Raw genomic sequence first — 23,421 nt, 5'->3', positions numbered from 1 at the left:
AACTGCTTTTAATCCATCCCATATGTTTCAGGTCATTGTGTTCTCATTGTCATTTGTTTCTAGGTATTTTTTGATTTCCTCTTTGATTTCTTCAGTGATCTCTTGGTTATTAAGTAGTGTTTGCATTTTTTACACATTTTTCCTGTATTTGATATCTAGTCTCACAGCATTCTGGTCAGAAATGATATTTGATACCATTTCAATTTTCTTAAATTTACCAAGGCTTGATTTGTGACCCATGATATGATCTGTCCTGGAGAATGTTACATGAGCACTTGAGAAGAAAGGGTACTCAGTTGTTTTTGGATAAAATGTCCTGTAAATATCAATTAAGGCCATCTTGTTTAATGTGTCATTTAAAGCTTGTGTTTCCTTATTTATTTTCACTTTGGATGATCTGTCCATTGGGGAAAGTGGGGAGTTAAAGTCCCCTACTATGGTGTGTTCCTGTCCATTTCCCCTTTTATGGCTGTTAGCATTTGCCTTATGTATTGAGGTGCTCCTCTGTTGGGTGCATAAATAGTTACAATTTTTATTTCTTCTTCTTTGATTGATCCCTTGATTATTATGTAATGTCCTTTGTATCTTGTAATAGTCTTTATTTTAAAGTCTGTTTTGTTGATGTGAGGACTGCTACTCCAGCTTTCTTTTGATTTCCATTTGCATGGAATATCTTTTTCCATCCCTGCACTTTCAGTCTGTATATGTCCCTAGGTCTGAAGTGAGTCTCTTGTAGACAGCGTATATATAGGTGTTTATGTATCGATTCAGCCAGTCTATCTTTTGGTTGCAGCATTTAATCCATTCACATTTAAGGTAGTTATTGATATGTATGTTCCTATTACCATGTTCCTAATTGTTTTGGGTTTGTTATTGTAGGTCTTTTCCTTGTCTTGTGTTTCCTGCCTAGAGAAGTTCCTTTATCATTTGTTGTCAAGCTGGTTTGGTGGTGCTGAATTCTCTTGGCTTTCACTTGTCTGTAAAATTTTTCATTTCTCCATCGAATCTGAATGAGATCCTTGCTGGGTACAGCAATCTTGGTTGTAGGTTTTTCCCTTTCATCATTTTAAATATGTCCTGCCACTCCCTTCTGGCTTGCAGAGTTTATGCTGAAAGATCAGCTGTTAACCTTATGGGGATTCCCTTGTATGTTATTTGTTGCTTTTCCCTTGCTGCTTTTAATATTTTTTCTTTGTATTTAACTTTTGATAGTTTGATTAGTATGTGTCTTGGCATGTTTCTCCTTGGCTTTATCCTGTATGGGATTCTCTGCGCTTCCTGGACTTGATTCTGTCCTTTCCATATTAGGGTAGTTTTCAACTATAATCTCTTCAAATATTTTCTCAGTCCCTTTCTTTTTCTCTACTTCTTCTGGGACCCCTATATTTGGAATGTTGGTGCATTTAATGTTGTCCCAGAGGTCTCTGTGACTGTCCTCCATTGTTTTCATTCTTTTCTCTTTATTCTGTTCTGTGGTAGTTATTTCCACTATTTTATCATCCAGGTCACTTGTCTGTTCTTCTGCCTCATTTATTCCTCTATTGAGTCCTTCTAGGGAATTTTTAATTTCATTTATTGTGTTGTTCATCATTGTTTGTTTGCTCTTTATTTCTTCTAGATCCTCGTGAAACGTTTCTTGTATATTCTCCATTCTATTTCCAAGATTTTGGATCATCTTTACTGTCATTACTCTGAATTCTTTTTCAGGTAGACTGCCTATTTCCTCTTCATTTGTTTGCTCTGGTGGATTCTTGCCTTGCTCCTTCATCTGCTGTGTGTTTCTCTGTCTTCTCATTTTGCTTAACTTACTGTGTTTGGCGTCTCTTTTTCGCAGGCTGCAGGTTCATAGTTCCCGTTGTTTTTGGTGTCTGCCTCCAGTGGGTAAGGTTGGTTCAGTGTGTTGTGTAGGTCTTGGTGGAGGGGACTGGTGCCTGTGTTCTAGTGGTTGGGCCTGGATCTTGTGTTTCTGGTGGACAGTGCCGCATCTGTTCATGTGTTTTGGGGTATCTGTGAACTTATTATGATTTTAGCCAGCCTCTGTGCTAATGGGTGGGGTTGTGTTCCTGTCTTGGTAGTTGTTTGGCATACGGCGTCCAACACTGTAGCTTGCTGGTCGTTGAGTGGAGCTGGGTCTTAGCATTGAGATGGAGATCTCTGGGACAGCTTTCGCCATGTTGAGCTGGGAGGTCTCTTGTGGACCAGTGTCCTTCACTTGGGTCTCCCAACTCAGAGGCTCAGGCCTGACACCCAGCCAGAGCACCAAAACCCTCTCAGCCACACAGCTCAGAAGAAAAGGGGGAAAAATAAAAGAAGAAAGAAAGAAAATATAAAATAAAATAAATAAAGTTATTAAAATTAAAAATATATTATTAAAAATAAAGAAGTAATTTAAAAAAGAAAGAAAGAAGAGAGAGCAACCAAACAGAAAAAGAAATCCACCAATGATAACAAACACTAAAGTCTATACTAAGAAAAAAAATAAATAACTGACAGAAAGAACCATAGGACAATTGGTAAAAGCAAAGCAATACAGACAAAATCACAGAAGGGAGCATACACATACACCCTCACAGTAAGAGAAAAAGGAAAAAATTATATATGTGTATAAAAAAAAGGAAGAGAGTAACCAAATCAATAAACAAATCTACCAATGATAATAAGCTCTAGATACTAAACTAAGATAAACATAAAACCAGAAACAAATTAGATGCAGAAAGCAAATCCTAAGTCTACAGTTGTTCCCAAAGTCCACTGCCTCAATTTTGGGCTGATTTGTTGTTTATTCAAGTATTCCACAGACGCAGGGTACATTAAGTTGATTGTGGAGATTTAATCCAATGCTTCTGAGGCTGCTGGGAGAAATATCCCTTCCTTTTCTTTGTTCGCACAGCTCCTGGGGTTCAGCTTTGGATTTGGCCCCGCCTCTGCATGTAGATTGCCTGAGGGCGTCTTTTCCCCTCCCAGACAGGATAAGGAGCAGCTGACTAGGGGGCTCTGGCTCACTCAGGCCAGGGGGAGGGAGGGGTGCAGATGCGGGGCGAGCCTGCAGCAGCAGAGGCTGACGTGACATTGCACCAGCCTGAGGCGTGCCATGCGTTCTCCTGTGGAAGTTGTCCGTGGATCACGGGACCCTGGCAGTGGCGGGCTGCACAGACTCCCACGAGGGGAGGTGTGGATAGTGACCTGTGCTTGCACACAGGCTTCTTGGTGGCTGCAGCAGCAGCCTTAACATTTCATGCCCATCTCTGGTGCCCGTGCTGACTGGTGCCCATCTCTGGAGCTCATTTAGGTGGTGCTCTGAATCCCCTCTCCTCGCGCACCCCGAAGCAATGCTCTCTTGCCTCTTAGGCAGTTCCAGGCTTTTTCCCAGAATGCCTCCTGGCTAGCTGTGCCACACTAGCCCTCTTCAGGCTGTGTTCACACAGCCAACCCCAGTCCTCTCCCTGGGATCTGACTTCGGAAGCCTGAGCCTCAGCTCCCAGCCCCCACCCACCCTGGCAGGTGAGCAGACAAGCCTCTCGGGCTGGTGAGTGCTGGTCAGCACCAATTCTCAGTGTGCAAATTAGTCTGCTTTGCCCTCCACACCCCTGTTGCTGAGCTCTCCTCCATGCCTCCAAAGCTTCCCCCCTCTGCCACCCACAGTCTCTGCCCACGAAGGGGCTTCCTAGTGCGTGGAAACCTTTCCTCCTTCACAGCTCCCTCCCAGAGGTGCAGGTGCCGCCCCTATTCTTTTGTCTCTGTTTTTTCTTTTTCCTTTTGCCCTACCCATGTATTTGGGGAGTTTCTTGCCTTTTTGAAGTCTGAGGTCTTCTGCCCTTGTTCAGTAGGTGTTCTGCAGGAGTTGTTCCACATGTAGGTATACTTTCGATGTATTTGTGGGGAGGAAGATGATCTCCATGTCTTACTCCTCTGCCATCTTGAAGGTCCCCCAACTTTAACTTTATATTCAGTTATTGTTGTATATTTCAATCTTCTTTGTCGTCATTGTTTACAGTCATTGTTTGTTTGGATTTGCCCCACATTTATCACTTTCATTGTCTTTTATTCCTTCCTGCATATCAGGCATTTTCATTTGATTTCACATCCCTTCTGCCTGGAGTCCAAAAATATTCTTTTAGTGGTAAACTCTTTGAGTTTTTATTTATCTGAGTATGGCTTTAATTTATCTGTTTTAAAATGTATACTTTTTTATACTAATAGTTATTAATAGGTATAGTGAGATATAATTCCACTCTTTTCTGGTTTCTGTTGTTACCAGTTAAGAAGTTAATTTTTGTTCCTTCTTTTTTACTGCTTTTAAAATTATTTTGCCTTGGTTTGCTGCAGTTTTACTCTAATGGGATTCAGTGTGGATTTGTTTTCTTTCTGTCTTTAATTCATTCATTTTTTAAATCTTGCTTAAGAATTAATGGGGTTTTTGAATTTTGGTTGCTGTTGTACATCAGTACAGACAAGGTCTCAGTTATTTAAGTATTAACTCTGCTTTACTATTCTTCTAGAACACTGATTAGATATTATATTAGACCGTTTTTCTCTATTCATCATTTGTTTTAAGTTATTTCTAATACTTCCCATTTCTTTTTTTCTGTGTGATGCATCCTGAATAAATTCTACGGATCCATCTTCCAGTTCATTCATTTTCTTTACAATTAAATTTTTTCTAGTTTTAAAGTTTTATATTTTTTCATTTTTATTCTTAAATTATTTTCCAAATCTGCTTATTGTTTAAGGTTTTCTATTATCTCTAGAAACATTTAACATAATTGTTTTATGTTCTGTGTATGATTATTTAGTTATCTGAGACCTTTGTGGATTTGATTCTTCTTTACATTTGTCCATGGAAATAATCAATAAACAATCTGTAATAGGAATAGAAAAGAGTTTTATTTGCGCCAGACTGAGGACTATAGCCTAGAGGGCAGTCTCTCAGGTAACTGATCAACTGCTCCAGAGAAGCATGGTTTTCAGCACAGTTTTATATCTTGTCAGAACAGAGAACATCAAACAAGTCAGGAATACATTCCTTCAAAGTTTCAAAAGAAGCAGATCAGTACATACACAGTGAGTCTGTGGCTGTGGCACCTCGGAAGGGAGTCTTATCATCAAAGGAGTACTAACATTGGCATCCCAGGAAGGGAGACATTTAATCTTTATTTTTAATATGGACATTATTTTTAGTCATTGTACCCTTTTCTTTAATAATTACAGCGGATGTACAGTGTATGTTTGATAGGTCACAAGCAGGCTGTTTTAGCTAGTGTAAAATTCAAGTCAAAACATGTGTAAGCCAGAATAACTTCCCTCATATCTTAATATGTAAAAATTTCTTTCATCACATTGTATATGATAACTTGATAGTTATCTTCTTAACTTTTATAGTATTTTGATTTTTCAAAAACCATGAGCTGCTAATTATTCTGGTAATTTTTCCTATAGGAATTATTTGTGTCCAAGAATGAAAATGGATTCTACCATCCAATTTAGATTGTAGGATTAGGTTTGGGTCAAGGTAAGGATCATGCTCCTTTCAAATACTTTGAGATACCACTAGTATTATCTTCTTGCAATTTATTGGAATTTCAAGGTAGTACATACAAACTAACATTAAAGTTCTGATTGTGACCAATTTTTTTTTTTTTTTTTTTTTTTTTTTTTTGCGGTACATGGGCCTCTCACTGCTGTGGCCTCTCCTCCTGTGGAGCACAGGCTCCGGACGCGCAGGCCCAACAGCCGTGGCTCACGGGCCCAGCCGCTCCGTGGCATGTGGGATCTTCCCAGACCGGAGCACGAACCTGCATCCCCTGCATCGGCAGGCGGACTCTCACCCACTGCGCCACCAGGGAAGCCCTGTGACAATTATTTTTTCACAAGAGATTCCTACACATAAACTCCCCATTCCAGTTATTACCAAATTTTAATATAGTCCATTTTCCTGTAGTCCTTGGGGCACAGGTGATTGGTGGAAGGTAGTTTATTTCTATTTCACCCTTCTACTGAAGGTGTAGTCATTTGGGGTTTCAGGTTTTTTGGAGGTATCCTTTTTACCTCTTCACCTTGAGCAGATATTAGACATTATCCCTGGTTTCCCAAGCCCATGTATATGAATACAAAAGTTCAGGTTCACCAGCACAAATGAACTTCAGTGGCTTGTTTGCCACTCTCTCACCCCTAGTGTGGAGAAATAAAAATCTTCCTGGATATCTCAGTATTGTCATAAAAAGCCCCAGCCTATGTGCCTCTTCACACACTATGAGAATTAGCTTTGTAACCATTTGTCTAGTTAATTGCTCTGATCAAAAAGGATAATAAAACTTCTATTATCTCCCTGAGAGGACCATATATTATAGCTGGAAGTTCCTTTTAAGCCCCAGGGCACTGGAAAGACTAGAGCATTGTCTTCCTAGGTATTTCCATGACAGAAGAATAAAGCCCAAACTTGAAAACATCTCTAGATCATGGGCTCCTGGAGAGATTTTGTTTACATACTACAGGGTTGGTTAGAATTCAAGCCCATTACATTTCCTAGAGCATCCTCTTTGGAGGGGAAGACAACAGCTGCCATCTTCCTTTTTTTTTTTTTTTTTAACATCTTTATTGGAGTATAATTGCTTCACAATGGTGTGTTAGTTTCTGCTTTATAACAAAGAGAATCAGCTATACATATACTTATATCCACATATCCCCTCCCTCTTGCGTCTCCCTCCCCACCTCCCTATCCTACCCCTCTTGGTGGTCACAAATCACCAAATTGATCTCTCTGTGCTATTTGGCTGCTTCCCACTAGCTATCTATTTTACATTTGGTAGTGTATATATGTCCATGCCACTCTCTCATTTTGTCCCAGCTTACCCTTCCCCCCACCCTAACCACTTCTCCCATCCCTTGCATACCTTGCCCAGGGAGTATCTGGCTACTTACATAGGATAATTGATCTGGCTGTCATCTGGTCATCTCAAAGGTAAGACCTGGAGCAAAGGAGTAGGAGCAACACATTATTTACTGTGAGGTAATAAATAATCTGTCTCTAATCCAGAATACTTCATGTTAACATTCAGGATGAAATTAATAAAGATGCAGACTGAAAATCCAACACTCAGTTGTTTCAATAATTATTTCTTACTTTCTTCTCAGATCATAGGTATTTGGGTATATTTAAGAAGTTGCTTTAATATTTTATTCAACATATTCAGTTGTTTTCAGCAGTATCTAGCTCTGCTAAAAACAGAAGCTGAAATTCTCTGTTTCTTATTTTGAAAAATTGTAAGTTACACATCTCTCTTAAGTGATTATGCTTTGTAGACTTTCGTATTCTGTTAAGTAATATTATGCAGTGTTGGAATTAAAAAAAAATTCTCAGTAAATATGTGCATTGACTGTTGAAATGCTGACTGTTCCTTTTAGTCTTAAAGTTATGAACCAATTTGCTCACTATACTAGAACAGTTGAGTATTTCTCAAACTTTAGAACAACACATGTGCACACACACACACACAAAAGCATTTTGTGCTTTCTTATTGTCTTTCTAAGAGTTAGCTGAACACACAAGAATGCCAAAAAAGCATTCCATTGTCATGAAAAAATGTACCTCATTTGTTAGGACGGCATGAAAGAAAAGATAAACTATTCATTGTGGGTCCAGTTTGAACAAAATGTCTTCCTATTGTTTCCTCTAAACAGGTATAAATTTTCAAATTCTATGACATTTCTTATCATTCTTCGTAATTCACTCTTCTCTCTCCCTTTCTTTATATTGCTGAAACCGTTAAAATATAACAAAATAACTTCATATGGAAATTTATGGTGTGCCAGGCACATAGTCAGTAATACTCTAAAATGTTATTCATTTTCCGCTTAAATATCATCATTAGGTCTTTTAAATTGAGATTGTGTTTTTACTCTATTATTCTACTAAGTTACATCTTTTCCTGATAGCTTCACAGAGCAGCAGAATCATTCCTCTAGCCAAGTTATGGAGCAGATAGCCTATTAAAGTTCTTTCCTAGAAATAAATATGGTTTTGTTAATATCCCATTTTTATATTAATCCCTAGTTTTCTTTTTAAAAAATGCCATTTTGTTTTACATATCCAAGATATATATAAATAATGGCTTTCTATCAGAGACCCAAAAGATACAGACAGATCTAAAGGTCCTTTTAACAGTGATGACTGCCAATGCTGTACCTCTCTCCCTAGGGATAACTACTGGGTTTGGTGTTTATTAATATCACAGTATTATAAATAAAAGCTATGAAATTCTCAAGGCATGTAAAATTAGTAATTTCTGTTTTAAACAAAAGCTCCATTCTATTAGCACTCACTAGCTTCCTTTTGATTTTTCTTTTAGAAAGATGTAGTAGCTTACAATATCAGCTTCAGTGCATCAACTCAAAATAACCACCCCCCCTTCTCTCTTTCAGCCTTGACTTTACTTGCTATTCTAGTCACCAGCAATTTTACCTTTTATTTCAGTTCTTCAACACGTTTTTTTTTTAAAGATTTAATTTTATTTATTTTTGGCTGCGTTGGGTCTTCGTTTCTGCGTGCGGGCTTTCTCTAGTTGTGGCAAGTGGGGGCTACTCTTCGTTGTGGTGAGTGGGCTTCTCCTTGTGGTGGCTTCTCCTGTTGCAGAGCATGGGCTCTAGGTGCATGGGCTTCAGTGGTTGCGGCATGTGGGCTCAGTAGTTGTGGCACATGGGCTTAATTGCTCCGCAGCATGTGGGATCTTCCCCGACCAGGGATTGAACCTGTGTCCCCCACATTGGCAGGTGAATTCTTATCCACAAAGCCATGGGGGAAGTCCCTTCAACACTTTTTTTTTTTTTTTTTGTAGAATTTAGTATTATATTTATTTATTTATTTATTTATTTATTTTTAACATCTCCATTGGAGCACAATTGCTCTACAATGGCATGTCAACCACTGCCCTACAACAAAGTGAATCAGCTATACATACACATACATTCCCACATCTCCTCCTTCTTGTGTCACCCTCCTTCCCACCCTATCCCACCCCTCTAGGTGGTCACAAAGCACTGAGCTGATCTCCCTGTGCTATGAGGCTGCTTCCCACTAGCTATTTTACATTTGGTAGTATATATAAGTCCATGCCACTCTCTCACTTCGTCGCAGCTTACCCTTCCCCCTCCCCATGTCCTCAAGTCCATTCTCTATATCTACATCTTTATTCCTGTCCTGCCCCTAGGTTCTTCAGAACCATGTTTTGTTTTTTCCCTTTTAGATTCCATATATATGTGTTAGCATACGGTATTTGTTTTTCCCTTTTTGACTTACTTCACGCTGTATGACAGTCTCTAGTCCATCTACCTCACTACAAATAACTCAATTTCGTTTCTTTTTATGGCTGAGTAATATTCCATTGTATATATGTGCCACATCTTGTTTATCCATCTGTTGATGGACACTTAGGTTGCTTCCATGTCCTGGCTATTGTAAACAGAGCTGCAACGAACATTCCTTCAACACTTTTTTTTTTTTTTTTTTTGCGGTACGCGGGCCTCTCACTGTTGTGGCCTCTCCCGTTGTGGAGCACAGGCTACAGACATGCAGGCTCAGCGGCCATGGTTCACGGGCCCAGCTGCTCCGCGGCATGTGGGATCTTCCCGGACCGGGGCACGAACCCGTGTCCCCTACATCGGCAGGCGGACTCACAACCACTGCACCACCAGGGAAGCCCCTTTCAACACTTTTGATTTGAACAATGTATTGGGTAATTAGCACACACTTTCCTGGTTGAGCTCTGCTTGCTCAGTTAAGTGATATTCCTTTCACTGTAACTGAACTAAATGAAATGAACATTAAAACATGACTGCTTTGGTTTCCTTTGATCTTCCGAATAACTTGGTATGAAAAGAAATAGTTGTTACCTGGTTTAGAAATCTAAGCTCTGTTTGTTCACTAATAACTAGAATTGATAAAGCAACCAGCTCTCCTAGGAAATGGGCTGCCAGAGAAATTCTATAGTTCTTTCAACTCTTTGAAGTCACCACACTCATACTTCTATTTTCTTACCTTTTTTCTTCCTTTCTCTTCTATCTCCTTTCCACAAGCTTATCAGAAATCCACTTCTGAAGAGATATAATTTAATGCAGATATGTCAAACTTTTGACTTCTCTGATTATGAATTCTTAAGACAGGAGTCTGTTGAACTTGAATTAATCAGTTAACAATCTTTGGATTGCAACTGATGGAAAACCCAGTTCAAACTGGCTAAGGCCAAAAAAGGGGAATTTATGGTGCCTATAACTGGAAAAAATGTTAAATTGGTTTCAGTCACAGCCTGTTACAAGGAACTTGAAAGGATGTCATCAGAACCCAGTAATATATATATATATATATATATATATATATATATATACTTATTGTAATATATATGGTACATATATTCTGAAAGATCTGATGCACTGAAACCGATATGATAATGATATATGTGGGTGTATGTGTGTATGCTCCATTTTTCATACAGCCTCTCTCTTTATTGTCACAAAATGACTACACCTGTTCTCTACCTTATGATCTCTTAAGGTCAGGTCTAGTGGAAAGAAACAGGTATCTCTTTATCAGAAGACCCAGACAAGATTCTTTTTGCATTTTTTTATCTCTGTTTGGTAATCTGCCCATCTATGGACAGGACGTGGAATGTCCTGACTATGGTTAGGACAGTGGAATGCTTTGATTAGTTAAGCTCTAAGTCACGTACTATTGATAGCTTCTGGAATTGAGTTGAATCAACTTCACCAGAACCATATGGACTTAGACTTCGGAAAGTTTGTTTCTTCCCAGAGAGATATTAGAAAATTATTAGCTAAAGAGGAATTGAAGGGTTACTGGAGGGAAAAAGTAAAATTTCTACCACATGGAAGTGAAGATATTACCCCCTTTTCTATAACTCATAGAGCCACCACACCTTTGTTTCTAATATTCTGATTTCCTTTTTTGCTTTTTAAAATGACTGTTGAGTCTTTTAATAGTTTTCTTATCATAGAAAACATATCTTGGACAAAGAGATGATTGTATGACATGGAAAAAAAATACGTCTGTCCAATTGTTGATTACTGTTTTATAAGTCATGGGTAAATATACACATAGAAACTATAATTCACATGTTACTAATTTCATTGAATTGCAGATCTGGAAAGGACTCTGATGTTATCTAGACCAATACCTGAATTTTCACAATGTTTTGAATAAGTGGTAGTGTACTTGAGAGGTTTGCAAACTACAGCTTATGGGCCAAATCTGACCTGCCGCCAATTTCTATAAATACAGTTTTATTGAAAGCCAGCCATGCCTGTTTGTTTATATATTTTCTGTGGCTATTTTACACTACAACAGCCAGAGTTGAGTTGTTATGACAAAGACCTTATGGCCCACAAAGTCTGACATATTTACTATCTGAACCTTTACAGAAAAACTTGCTAATCTCTAGCCTAGTCATTGCTTAAGTTTCCTTTAGTGACAAAAATTCTTTCTGAGAGAGAACCATTTTCAAAAAGCTCAAAATAATAATTATTAGTTTAAAAAACCCAAAGAACAGAAAGAGTAGTACTTCCATGTGTCATCCATTTTACTTATGTCTAAAGTCGTTATCTCACTTAGGAAACTATTCTAGTTAAAACACAAAATTCTGGATTAATACCTAAATTGCACCAAAATTAGACTAGCTTTTTTCTTGCCCCAAAGATATTTCTTGCTTAACAGTTAAGTTTTAAAATATCCACAATCTTTTCTTCCCCAGCAGCTCCATAATTATATAATGATTTTCTGTGAATACACTTAGCTTTTTAATGACAAAATGAACTTTAAAATGTCAAAGATACCCTTCAAAAGTGCATGATTCCATATATATGTGTTAGCATACGGTATTTGTTTTTCTCTTTCTGACTGACTTCACTCTGTATGACAGACTCTAGGTCCGTCCACCTCACTACAAATATCTCAATTTCGTTTCTTTGTATGGCTGAGTAATATTCCATTGTATATATGTGCCACATCTTCTTTATCCATTCATCCGATGATGGACACTTAGGTTGTTTCCAACTCCTGGCTATTGTAAATAGAGCTGCAATGAACATTTTGGTACATGACTCTTCTTGCATTATGTTTTTTTCAGGGTAGACAGGAATAAAGACACAGACCTATTAGAGAATGGACTTGAGGATATGGAGGGGGGAAGGGTAAGCTGTGACAAAGTGAGAGAGTGGCATGGACATATATACACTACCAAATGTAAAATAGATAACTAGTGGGAAGCAGCCGCATAGCACAGGGAGATCAGCTAGGTGGTTTGTGATCACCTAGAGGGGTTGGATAGGGAGAATGGGAGGGAGGGAGACGCAAGAAGGAAGAGATATGGGAACATATGTATATGTATAACTGATTCACTTTGTTATAAAGCAGAAACTAACATACCATTGTAAAGCAATTATACTCCAATAAAGATGTTAAAAAAAAGTGATTTTTTTTTTAATGATTCAATTCAATACATAATTCAATCAATTGTATTTGTGAAAAAAGAAAAAGCTTTTCTTATAACCAATTGATTAAAGATATGACTGTCATCCCTCGATAGTTTCACTAAAAAGCGTACTATAATGATGAGTTATAATTTACTCATGGTGATTTTAGCTATTTGAATTGTAAATAATACTTAATTTAAGTTTTTTTTGTTTTAAGGTTATGTAATACTCTAACATGTTACTACTGCTATAAATCTTCTCTATACTTCATCCTTTTAGAATGTATAAGGTATCTACATTTTTGTGTTAGTTATTTTACATTAATTTTTTATCAAAATTTTGTGAAGGCCTATAGGAAACGGATTACATTATAATATATATTACAATATACTTTGATGTCTTCTGCTATATTTTTCTCAGTCATTATTTTATCAAAGCTTATATCACAGTGTGTCTTACTATTCATTTTTTTCACAATTTTTTTCATCTTTCATTAATCAAACACTTTTTGAGACCCTACTATATGCTGTTTTCTCCTCTGTCCTTCTGTTCTTATTGCTGAACTTACATCATTTTACTTGATAGTTTCTAGATGAGCACTATGCAATAGAAATATAATGTGAAACACACATGTGAGCCATATTTGTAATTTAAAATTTTCTAGCAGCCACATTTAAATAAGTATGAAGAAACAAGTGAAATTAATTTTAATAATACATTTTATTTAACCTGATACATTCAAAATATTAGCATTTCAACATGTAATCAATATAAAAAATTATTAATGTGGTATTTTGCATCCTTTTTTCATATTTAGTCTTTGAAATTCATCTGGTAGTTTACACTAACTGCACATCTCTAGACCATAGTTCTTACTTGAACTCTATTTGAATTTTAAGTAATTTTGATAGTTACTCTCCTAAATCAGCCTTTTTAACAGTTCAGTAAGTTTGCTGTTTTCTTACATTATAGAGAAGTGGAATCTTGCTTGAATGACCTAAGTTTGGGTGTTCTTCTTCTATAAAGTAATAGTGCAAACAGTGCACATTTGTCTCATCAGTTTAATAGGATGGATAAAAATCCATAAACTAAATTATTATTTGCTAATCTTTGCCAGTCTTAGTATAAGATTGATAATGATTTAAGTACCGCATATTATTCACTTCCAGGAATGGTTTTTAATATAAGGAGTTATGGAAAGTCTATAACCTAAATTTTATGTCAGTTTTATTATTTAATTGATTAAGGTTGGAGATGTGTTAAGTGTTATTTATTGCATGCTCTGGTTCAGATAGTCAATTTCAATCTAGGGGGTAATAATTCTAATTAATTTTCATAACATTATACTCTTTTTCTCTTCTAGATTTAGTTTTGAGTTCACCACCATTTATTTATTTAAGTGGGTATATTTATGTACATTTTTATGTCTATCAAAAATGATTTCAGCAGCTTTAATATTTTAAATATAGCAGTAATAGAAATAAAATGCCTAAATTTGAACTCATAGCCTAAATCTATCCTCAGGAATGATCTCATGCCAATAAAATTTATTTCATGGCAATAGCCATGCTAGATCACCATTTTATGATATTAAATTATCATGCCAGATTACATGAAAAAGAGACAGTGCTCTCATGGAAAATATGAATGTGACAACCATTAGAACAAAGAGAGGGGATCCTTAACTAGGATTGTAAGCAGAATATATAGAGAAAATTAAGATAATGGAGAGCAGGTAAGAGTACAGGGCTTCCCAGACTTATCTTTTGACAGTTCTTTGACACTTTTAGAATGCTATTGAAGGTGATTTTTTTTCCCTCCTAACCACATAAGCTGTTTAGAAACATCTGGGATTCCTTGAGTTTCTCTTAACAATTTGAGAAGCCCTAGAATTTCCATGTATCAGAGCCTCTGTTAAAATATAGACATAGAAATAAATACTAAGGTATAATATTCACTGGTACAAGATCTTTGGTGTGATTTTTCAAATATACATACAGGTAATTTTCAAATTGAATTAAATGTCCATTCACATATTTTTCATAGCCATGATTCCTTCTGCTCTCCTTACAGTGGTAGAGTGGTAATTTAGCTGTGCTGCTCTCTTTGCATTGGCTTACAGTGTGCCATTCTTACTATTTTCCACCTATATTGACTGCTCCTTCTCAGCATGGTTCCCTTTTCTCAGTTCCTACCCCCACACCACTTCAGTGTTGGTGAACTGCAGAATTCCCTTCCTATGTATTTACAGATTTAATAAATTTGGCCAGTCATAAAAGAGAGTATTTCAAAACAAGATAGACCAGCAAAAGGTTTTAATAACTTTTGAATGTTTTAATATATCAGTGATTTGTGTTACTTTTCAGTAAATATGACATGATGTATTATCTTTTTAGAATTCAAACCTGATTCATCAGAAAGTGTTGCCTCCTAATGATCGACAAGGATCTCCAATATTATCATTCATCGTTCTTGAACAATTTAATGCCATTCGCTTAGTACAAAGTGTTCATCAGTCTCTTGCCGCTCTCAGCAAAGTCATCAGAGGAGCCACCTTACTGAGTTCAGAAGTACAGAAATTGGCAAGTGCTTTATTAAACCAAAAGGTGAGCCAATACTATATATATATATATATGGGGTATTTTTAATTAATGTGAGTGGCTCTTCCATCAGGTATACATTTGTCAGGAGTCTTACAGTTTACTGTAAACCATAACTATAACAGAAAACCCAAGTTAAAGTAGCTTAAGCCATATAGGAATTAATTGGCTGTAGTAACTGAAGGATCCAAGGGTAGCTAGCATTAAGTCAGCTTAGCAGGAGCTTAAAATTGTCATTAGGATCTCAGCTTGTGTTATTTATCTACCGCTCTAGTCATATTGTGTGTGTGTGTCTGTGTGTCTGTGTGTCAGTGTGTGTATGTGTACATCCTCCATATTAATTTCACTTTTGGGTGGGTCCTCTACACGTGGTGGTACCCCAGCAGCCCGAGTCTTAATATCCTCTGAGTTCTAAGTCCAACAGAAAGAACACCTGTTTCCTGGCAACTCAAGCAAAAAATCTTGGGATTAGCTTTGATTCATACAGAATGGCTTGTGTTTTATGCCTAGTCCCATACTAGTTCTGTGGGCAGGGTATGCAAAGCTCTCATTGGCTAGGGCTTTAGCCAAATGCCTAACCCAGAGCTGGGGATAGATTCAGCTCCATCTGTAACACATTTACTACAAGTAAGGGAAGGATGATTACCGAGTAGGAAAATCATAAGCAGAGGAAAAGGAAATGAACACATCTCTTGCTGAGTAATTGGACCATTGTAAATAACATTAAAATCCATGTTATTTCAGATCCATTGGATAGAAACAAAAAATATGGAGCATCTTATATAGATTCACTTTAGCTTTTTGGAAAAAAATTCTTTGTAGAACTTGGTGTCCGGAAAAGATTTCACTAGAGCTCTATAGGAATTTAGAAAGAAAAGTGTTTTTGTTTTTGTTTGTTTTTGTTTTTGTTTCTCCCTGCTGTTTACCCTCAATATAGAGAAATCTCTGGTAGTCAACCTAAAAGTCTTCTCTGTTTGAAGATAAAAGGTAGGCTTCCTAGAACTTCCTATATCTTACTCCCTAACATAAAAAAGATTTCTCTTTTAATTCAGGCTACTATAACAAATTAACATAGAATGGATGGCTTCAACAACAAGTATTTATTTCTCACAATTCTGGAGGCTAGGAAGTCTAAAAGCAAGTTGCTATTAGATCTGGTGTATGGTGAGACCTGCTTCTTGTTTTGCCGATGGCTGTCTTCTTGCTGTGTCCTCACATAGTAGAGAGGAATGAGAGAAAAAGCAAACTCTCTCCTGTCTCTTCTTATGAGGGCATTAATTCCATCATGAAACCTCCACCCTTATGACCTAATTAATTCCCCAAAGCCTCATCTCCAAATATCATCACATCAGGGTTTAGGGTTTCAACATATGAATTTTGGGGGGACAGAAACTTTCAGTCCATTGTAATATTCTTTTTCACATATACAAAAAGACCTATTCCAGCAAGCTTATGTTCCTTTTTCCTTTACCCTGGAAAAGAATCTCAGCTTTGCATTGTTTCTTTGTATATAGATTTTTATCTCTATTTATCAACTGTGATTATCAGAATACTGTAGTATTATATTGTACTATAAACTATAACTAATTTGTTTATAATTTGAAGTAGATATATTATCAGTCATGAAAGCTTCATGACACAGTGAAGGAACCAGTGGGAAAGGGTTCTAAGAAGTTTAAAATTACATTAATTAACTCATTTAATCACCACATTAACACTACAAGAAGGTGCTGTGTTATCGCATTTTACTGTGAGGAACCTAAGGCAGAGGGGCATTATATAACTTAACCAGAGTCACACAATGAATAGTTTACAAAGTCAGGATTTGAATCTAGGCAGGTCTGATTGTCATCATAAATGTAAATGTTTTAAATTTATTTGTGAAAAGATAAATACTCCTGAGAGAGTATTTCTTTAAAATCCAACTACATGCTATATAAAGTCAAAATGTATGGTATAGACCAATTATAGTTGCATTCAGTGTAAGAGGAGAATAACGATGATGTAAGAACATGACTTGTGTAGAAGAGAACAGTAAGTCCAGTGGGACTGGTATACAAAGAACTGTAGTAAAATTAAGGTTACATCAGATTTTGAAGTCTTTAAAGCCAAAGAGAAGAGCTTGGATTAAATGCTATAGGCAATAAGAATATTTTCATGTAGATATAATGTAATAAAATAGCTAGGAATGTGGCTTCCAGAATAGGTCTGCCTCTTTCATTCTATTCTACCACTTAGTAGCTGTGTGACCTTGGCTAAGTCACTTAAACCTCTCAATACATTACCTTTCCCATTTGTCAAATGAGAGTAATAAAGGGACCTACATCATGGGATTGTTATGAAAGTTAAATTATATCATGAGTAAAGTGCTTGACACATAGGAAGTACCCTTTAAATGTTAGTTGTTTTTGTCACTGTTACTTTAAGAGAATTTCATTGTGTGAAAAACAGCTTTTGGAGCATTCATCTGATAAAATTGTGCAAAATGAGTTTATAGAAGTAGGGATACCACGTACGTTACTATTTATTCATCTCAGTTAGAGGTCGTTAAGGCATAGAATAGGGTAGTTCAAGAGGGTTCTATGTAATATTAATGAAAAATATGGAAGGTAATGGCAAACATGGTTTCTTGTTTTGCTTCTACTGTTAACCATCTGGGTAATCTTTGTCATAAACACTTGAAAAAATGAATAACTTAAATTATTTTTTATGATTGTAATATAATGTGGCTTACAATAGATCTTATTAACAGATAACAAAGAACTAAATGGGTTTTATTATATGAAACATTTTCCTTGAATAAGGCCAAAGAATGGTATTTTAGAAAAGGGTCATAGAGCTTTAATTCTTTATAACATTTCTTCCTTTTCCCTTGGCCCATTAAGATCTGCTAAGTATTTCCTATTTGGTATAGCACCAGGACCTGATGACTTATTTCTTAAAAATATGTTTATATAAGATGTATGCAATCTCATTGTTAATTTATTAAATTAAGTATTCTAAATTACACTTTGATTTAAGAAATATAGCCTCTGAAATATCACTGTTTTTGAAATATTTGTATAATTTGCATGAAAGTGAATTTGTTAAAATTCTTTCAAAGGATAAAAAATGTGTTTTACAAAGCATATTTAAATTCTATCACAGATAGTGGCTTTGGAAATATTTCAGGGTGTTTGGTGAAACTCAAATGAGACTCAGCTGACTTTCACTAGGATAAGATCAGTAAAATAATTTTGACATTTACTTTCTAATTAGCTTTACCAAAAATTTGAATCTAGTACTATCGCATTTATTTCATGATAAAAGTTTAACGTTTTATTACATTTGAATGTGACAAATTTTGAATTATGTGATATGATTTAATGTAATTTAGGAAATAGTTCAGTACTTGACATTTTCTTTACTGTATCTGAAATGATTGGACTAAGAATTTTCCTAAAGAGAATTATGACTTTTATTTCCTTGACACTTTTCTGGTGATCTACTGAAAGTTTTTTTGTAAAAAGTTACAATACTTATAATTTGTTTGTTAGGGACACTGATATTGTAGAATATTGTTATTTTTCTTGTACATATTAGAACAAAGGCTTTAAATCATGATTTAAAAGATATGCAAACATTGAAAAGATAGAACACCAAATTACCTCATCTTTCTTGCTGAATAATCACTAAGGGTATTACCACTTTGTAGAAATTAATAGATTGTGTTGCTTTTTAAAAAATTATTTTAATAGTACCACTTTAAAGCCAATGTAAGTATTTCCTATATATTTCAGTTTATCCTAGTGTACTGGGTAGTAACACTAAATGGCTTTTTAATTTTTTAAATCAGGGAGTCACTCAACAATACAGCACAATTGCTAATGGATCCTGACTCTTTAAAATAAGTTTCCAAACAACTGGTGTTTAACCTTTTTCAGATCACTGACAGTTTTTAAAATTGAAGGAAAAAGATGCACTGTCTTAAAATATATATACACACACATAAAGCTTTACTATATAACTTCAGGATATCTAAGAGTTAAGATCTCCTCTGCTAAACAGGTTTTTCCTTTCACTCCTTTCTCTGCCATGGTCTTCTTTATAGCAGTGTCTCTCAAAGCATGGTCTCAAGACCAAAAGCATCAGTATCACCTGAGAACTTGGTAAAATTATGAATTCTCAGGCCCCACCTCAGACTGTTGGATCGTAAACTCTAAGTGTGTTGCCCTGCAATCTGTTTTTTATCCATCCCTTGAGGTAGGTCTGATGCATGCTAAGGTTTGAGAAACGCTGTTCTGTAGTCAGAAGTCTCATAAAAATGTCAGTAGCACCTGTTTCCTCATCTTGTGCCATCCCCACTCCACTTCGTAACCACCTGTGCCACCTCCGTCATTGATTTCCCAGTCTTTGGGAGAAAAGGAAAGATGAAATGGTTCTTATAAAATGGTTGGAGACCCCATGTTTTCTTAAAGGACCCCCTTTTAAAATTTACCTACCTTCATACAAATAAGTTCTTAGAAAAGTCATACCCAAACTATTTTACCAAATGATAATTATTAATGTTGAATAATTAGCATTTTTCCATTAGAATAAAGTAGTAGCATATGTTTTATATAACATTTTACCAGTTATGGTGCACTTGTGTAGCCCTCATCTAATTTTCTACTCTCATCACCTTCCTTTTACTTAGATTAGAAAACTGAAGCTGAAAGGAGTTGGTATTCTGGTAAAGTGTCAAAGCCCATACTGCAGTCCTGATGTTGTGTTTCCTAGATCAGTATTCTTTGCACTTCATCTCTCATTGCATATTTTGTTAATTTGATCATGAAGCTAGATGGTAGTCTTTGTAACAAGAGGCAGATATCAGCTTTATGAAGACTAAACTCCACATACTCATCTCCACAGGCCTACTAAATACTAGGATGGAATTGCCCCACCCCCTCATCTCTAGCTTTACTTACAATCAAAATTTGATTATGTATACTTATAAATGGAAATCAGTTTCTATTGATCTATGTAAGAACAAAGGGGCCTGCAAAAACCCAGAGTCTCTAGTATCTTGGAATTCTGCTTCAGTATCCCTCACTTATAACCATCATTTGCCATGATAAGAGAATATATTTAGATGAACTTAGATGAAATGTACAAATTCCTTGAAAGATAGAAACTACCAAAGCTCATTCAAGAAGAAATAGGTAACCCATAGCCTATATCTATTAAGGAAGTTGAATTTGTTATTAAAAACCTTCCTGCAAAGAGAGCTCCTAGAATCCACTGGTGAAATCTAACAAATATTTAAGGAAGAAATAATACCAAATCTGTAAACTATTTCAGAAAATAGAAGAGGCAGGAATACTTCCCTGCTTTTTCTGTGAGACCAGCATTGCCTGGTAATAAAACCTAACAAATATATCATAATAAAAGAAATCTACAGACTAATTTCCTTCATGAATATAGACACTAAAATTCTTACCAATATTTTAACAAATTGAATCAAAAAAAGTATAAAAATGGATAGCCAAGTGTGGTTTATCTTAAGAATACAAGTTTGAGTTAATAAAAAAAATTGATGTTATTTACCATTTTAATAACTAATTTAAAAAATCGTGATTAGCTTTATAGAGACAGAAAAAGCATTTGACAAAATTCAGCATCCAGTCATGACAAAACCTTTCACTAAATTTGAATTTGAGGTAAACCTTCTTAAGCAGATAAAGATCACCTGTGAAAAACCTATAGCTAACATAAGAGTAAAAGACTGAATGTTTTCCCCCTAAGACTGGTAGTAAAACATTGAGGTCTCACCAGGTCTTTTCAGCATTATACTGAAGGTCCTAGCCAGCACAACAAGTTAAGAAAAAGAAATAAAAGCCATACAAACTGGAAAGGAAGAAGGAAACCTATCTTTTTTTTTGTAGAGGATATGATGAACTATTCACAAGATCTTAAGAAATATAAAAGCTCTAAGGCTAGTAAGAGAGTTTAAGTTTAGCAAACTTTTGGTAAACACATTAAAAATGATGTATATCCTGGAAACAAATTATTGAGTATTGAAATATAAAAGTACCATTTGTAATAATAGCAGAAAGATGATATATCGGGATAAAATTGACAAAAGATGTGTAAAACTTTTGTACATACTGAAAACTACAAAACATTGATGAGTGAAATTTAAAAAGACCTAAATAAATGGAAAGATGCAGTGAAAGTTGTACTGTGCTCACAGATCAGGAGACCCATTATTACTGTTAAGATGTTAGTCTTTTCCAGATTGATCCTGAGATTCAACACAGTCCCGATAAAAATCCTCTGTAGAATTTTTTTATAGTGATTGAGAATTCGATTTGAATAAAATGCAAAAGACCTAGTGTAGCCTAAACAGTTTTGAAAAAGAAGAGTAAAATGGAAGATCTTACTCTTCATGATTTCAAGACTTATTAAGATATTATAATCAAAGCAGTGTGGTAATGGTAGAAATATAGATATATAGCTCAATAGAACAGAATAAAGAGTTCAGAAATAGACCCACAGATATATGATCAATTCATTTTCACCAAATATACTCGGGCAATTAAATGGAGACAGGGAAATTTCTTTAACAAATGGTAGTAGAACAATCAAATAGCCAAAAGCCTAATAATAATAATAGTAATGCATACACCTGTACCTCCAAACATATATAAAAATTATCCCCAAATTGATCACACTGTTATGAAAATTCAAAGTAAGCCACAAACTAGGGGAAAAGATTTGCAAGACATACCTCTAACCAAGGAATATATATCCAGAAATATTAAAAAGAAATAAATTCGAAAATGCAAAGACAAACATCCCAATTTTTAAAATGAGAAAAAAGATTTGAATAGACACTTTATCAAGAAAATATACATATATTTAATTATACCAACATGACATTGGCCTAAATGAGTTTATCACAGAAAACAATGCAGAAAGAACCCATAAATTCTTAAAATCTCAGAGAATGTAAAAACATATATTCGACATATGTTCAACATGTTGAACATTATTTTGAAATAAATTTCACAGAAGTAAATATACATTTAATCTGTTTTTATTAGATGGAAAAATTTATAGATTATCATTTTACATGCTGAACATATTTGATGATTAACTTATCATCTTTCCCAAGGCTTCATTATAAGTATTTTTAATACTTCCAGTTGTATGTGTATGCTATGCTGAGGATGCTATGAATCTGTTACATATTGGAAAGACAGATATTAAATAATACTTGTTTTAATATGTACATACATTTTTAATAGAATTTATCATTCTCCACCAATAGCCATTTCAATCATCAGATCCTTTCTCAAGGTGCCTTTAAAATTATTTTGGTATGCTGTACTACTCATCACAACAGCAATGTGTTTTACCAGTTATCCGTTTGTTTATTTCCTTGCTTGACTCTAATTTTTTTGGTAATTCTGGGTTAATTTAGTTAAATTTTTGTGCTAATGAGGTCATGATTCAATCCCTAAATTGACTTCTTGGCTTCAAATTGTTATGTAAATTTGAATTTTTTAAATAACTATAGTGACCTTCAAATTTATCACCCAAACTATAGTTTTAAGAGTGAAAGGGACTCCGACCTGGATGGAACTCTGGGACAATAGGGATCATTAGGCAAATTGGATGTATGGACATCTTATTTATAACTCTATTTTTTCAAAATGTGCAAGGATGGAAGAGGAGCTGGGATTTTTTTTAAAAAATTAGTAATTGGATGACATAATAAATAATATTCAGCAAACATTTATTGACTATCAACCATGGACTCTCTATACCATGCCAGGCCCTACAGATAGGAATAATACATAGTACACGGTCTCTGTATTCAATGAGCTCAAAGTGGATAACAAAAATATTATCAAGCACACAATGCTGGCATAGACTCAAGAAGGAAACTGGTTTCTTCTTTTCCTTTCTCACATTTTTCCAATGAAGTTTTGTAATTGTGGCAACATACATATCATAAAATTTATCATTTTAACCATTTTAAGTGTACAGTTCAGTAATGTTAAGTACAGTCACACTGTTGTGCAACCAATCTCCAGAACTCTACATTTTACAAAACTGAAAAGCTACCCATTTAAACAACTTCCCATTCCCCCACCACCTAACCCCCAGCAACCACCATTCTACTTTCTATCTCTATGAATTTGACTACTCTAGGTACCTCATATAAGTGGAATCAAGCAGCATTTGTCTTATATCCTCAAGGTTCATCCATATGTAGCATGTGTCAGTATTTCCCTTTTTTTTCAGTGCTGAATAATTTTCCATTGTATGTATATGCAGATGGTCCCCGACTTAAGGTGGTTTCTACTCTATGATGAGG

General features: G+C 35.4%; 1 protein-coding gene across 1 annotated transcript in view; it reads left to right on the top strand.

Annotated features, from left to right (window-relative positions):
• The window catches only part of DYNC2H1 (dynein cytoplasmic 2 heavy chain 1), a 376,258-nt gene that overhangs the window by 302,185 nt on the left and 50,652 nt on the right, over window positions 1-23,421 (top strand). Inside the window, 1 exon segment of the mRNA XM_032639512.1 lies at window positions 14,874-15,083. Coding sequence (XP_032495403.1) covers window positions 14,874-15,083 — 210 coding nt within the window.

Source organism: Phocoena sinus, chromosome 8 (genome assembly GCF_008692025.1).
Source record: "Phocoena sinus isolate mPhoSin1 chromosome 8, mPhoSin1.pri, whole genome shotgun sequence".
In the NCBI taxonomy this organism is placed as follows: Eukaryota; Metazoa; Chordata; class Mammalia; order Artiodactyla; family Phocoenidae; genus Phocoena; species Phocoena sinus.
The sequence above is the reverse complement of the archived record's forward strand: the minus strand, read 5'-3'. Positions and strand labels throughout refer to the sequence as shown.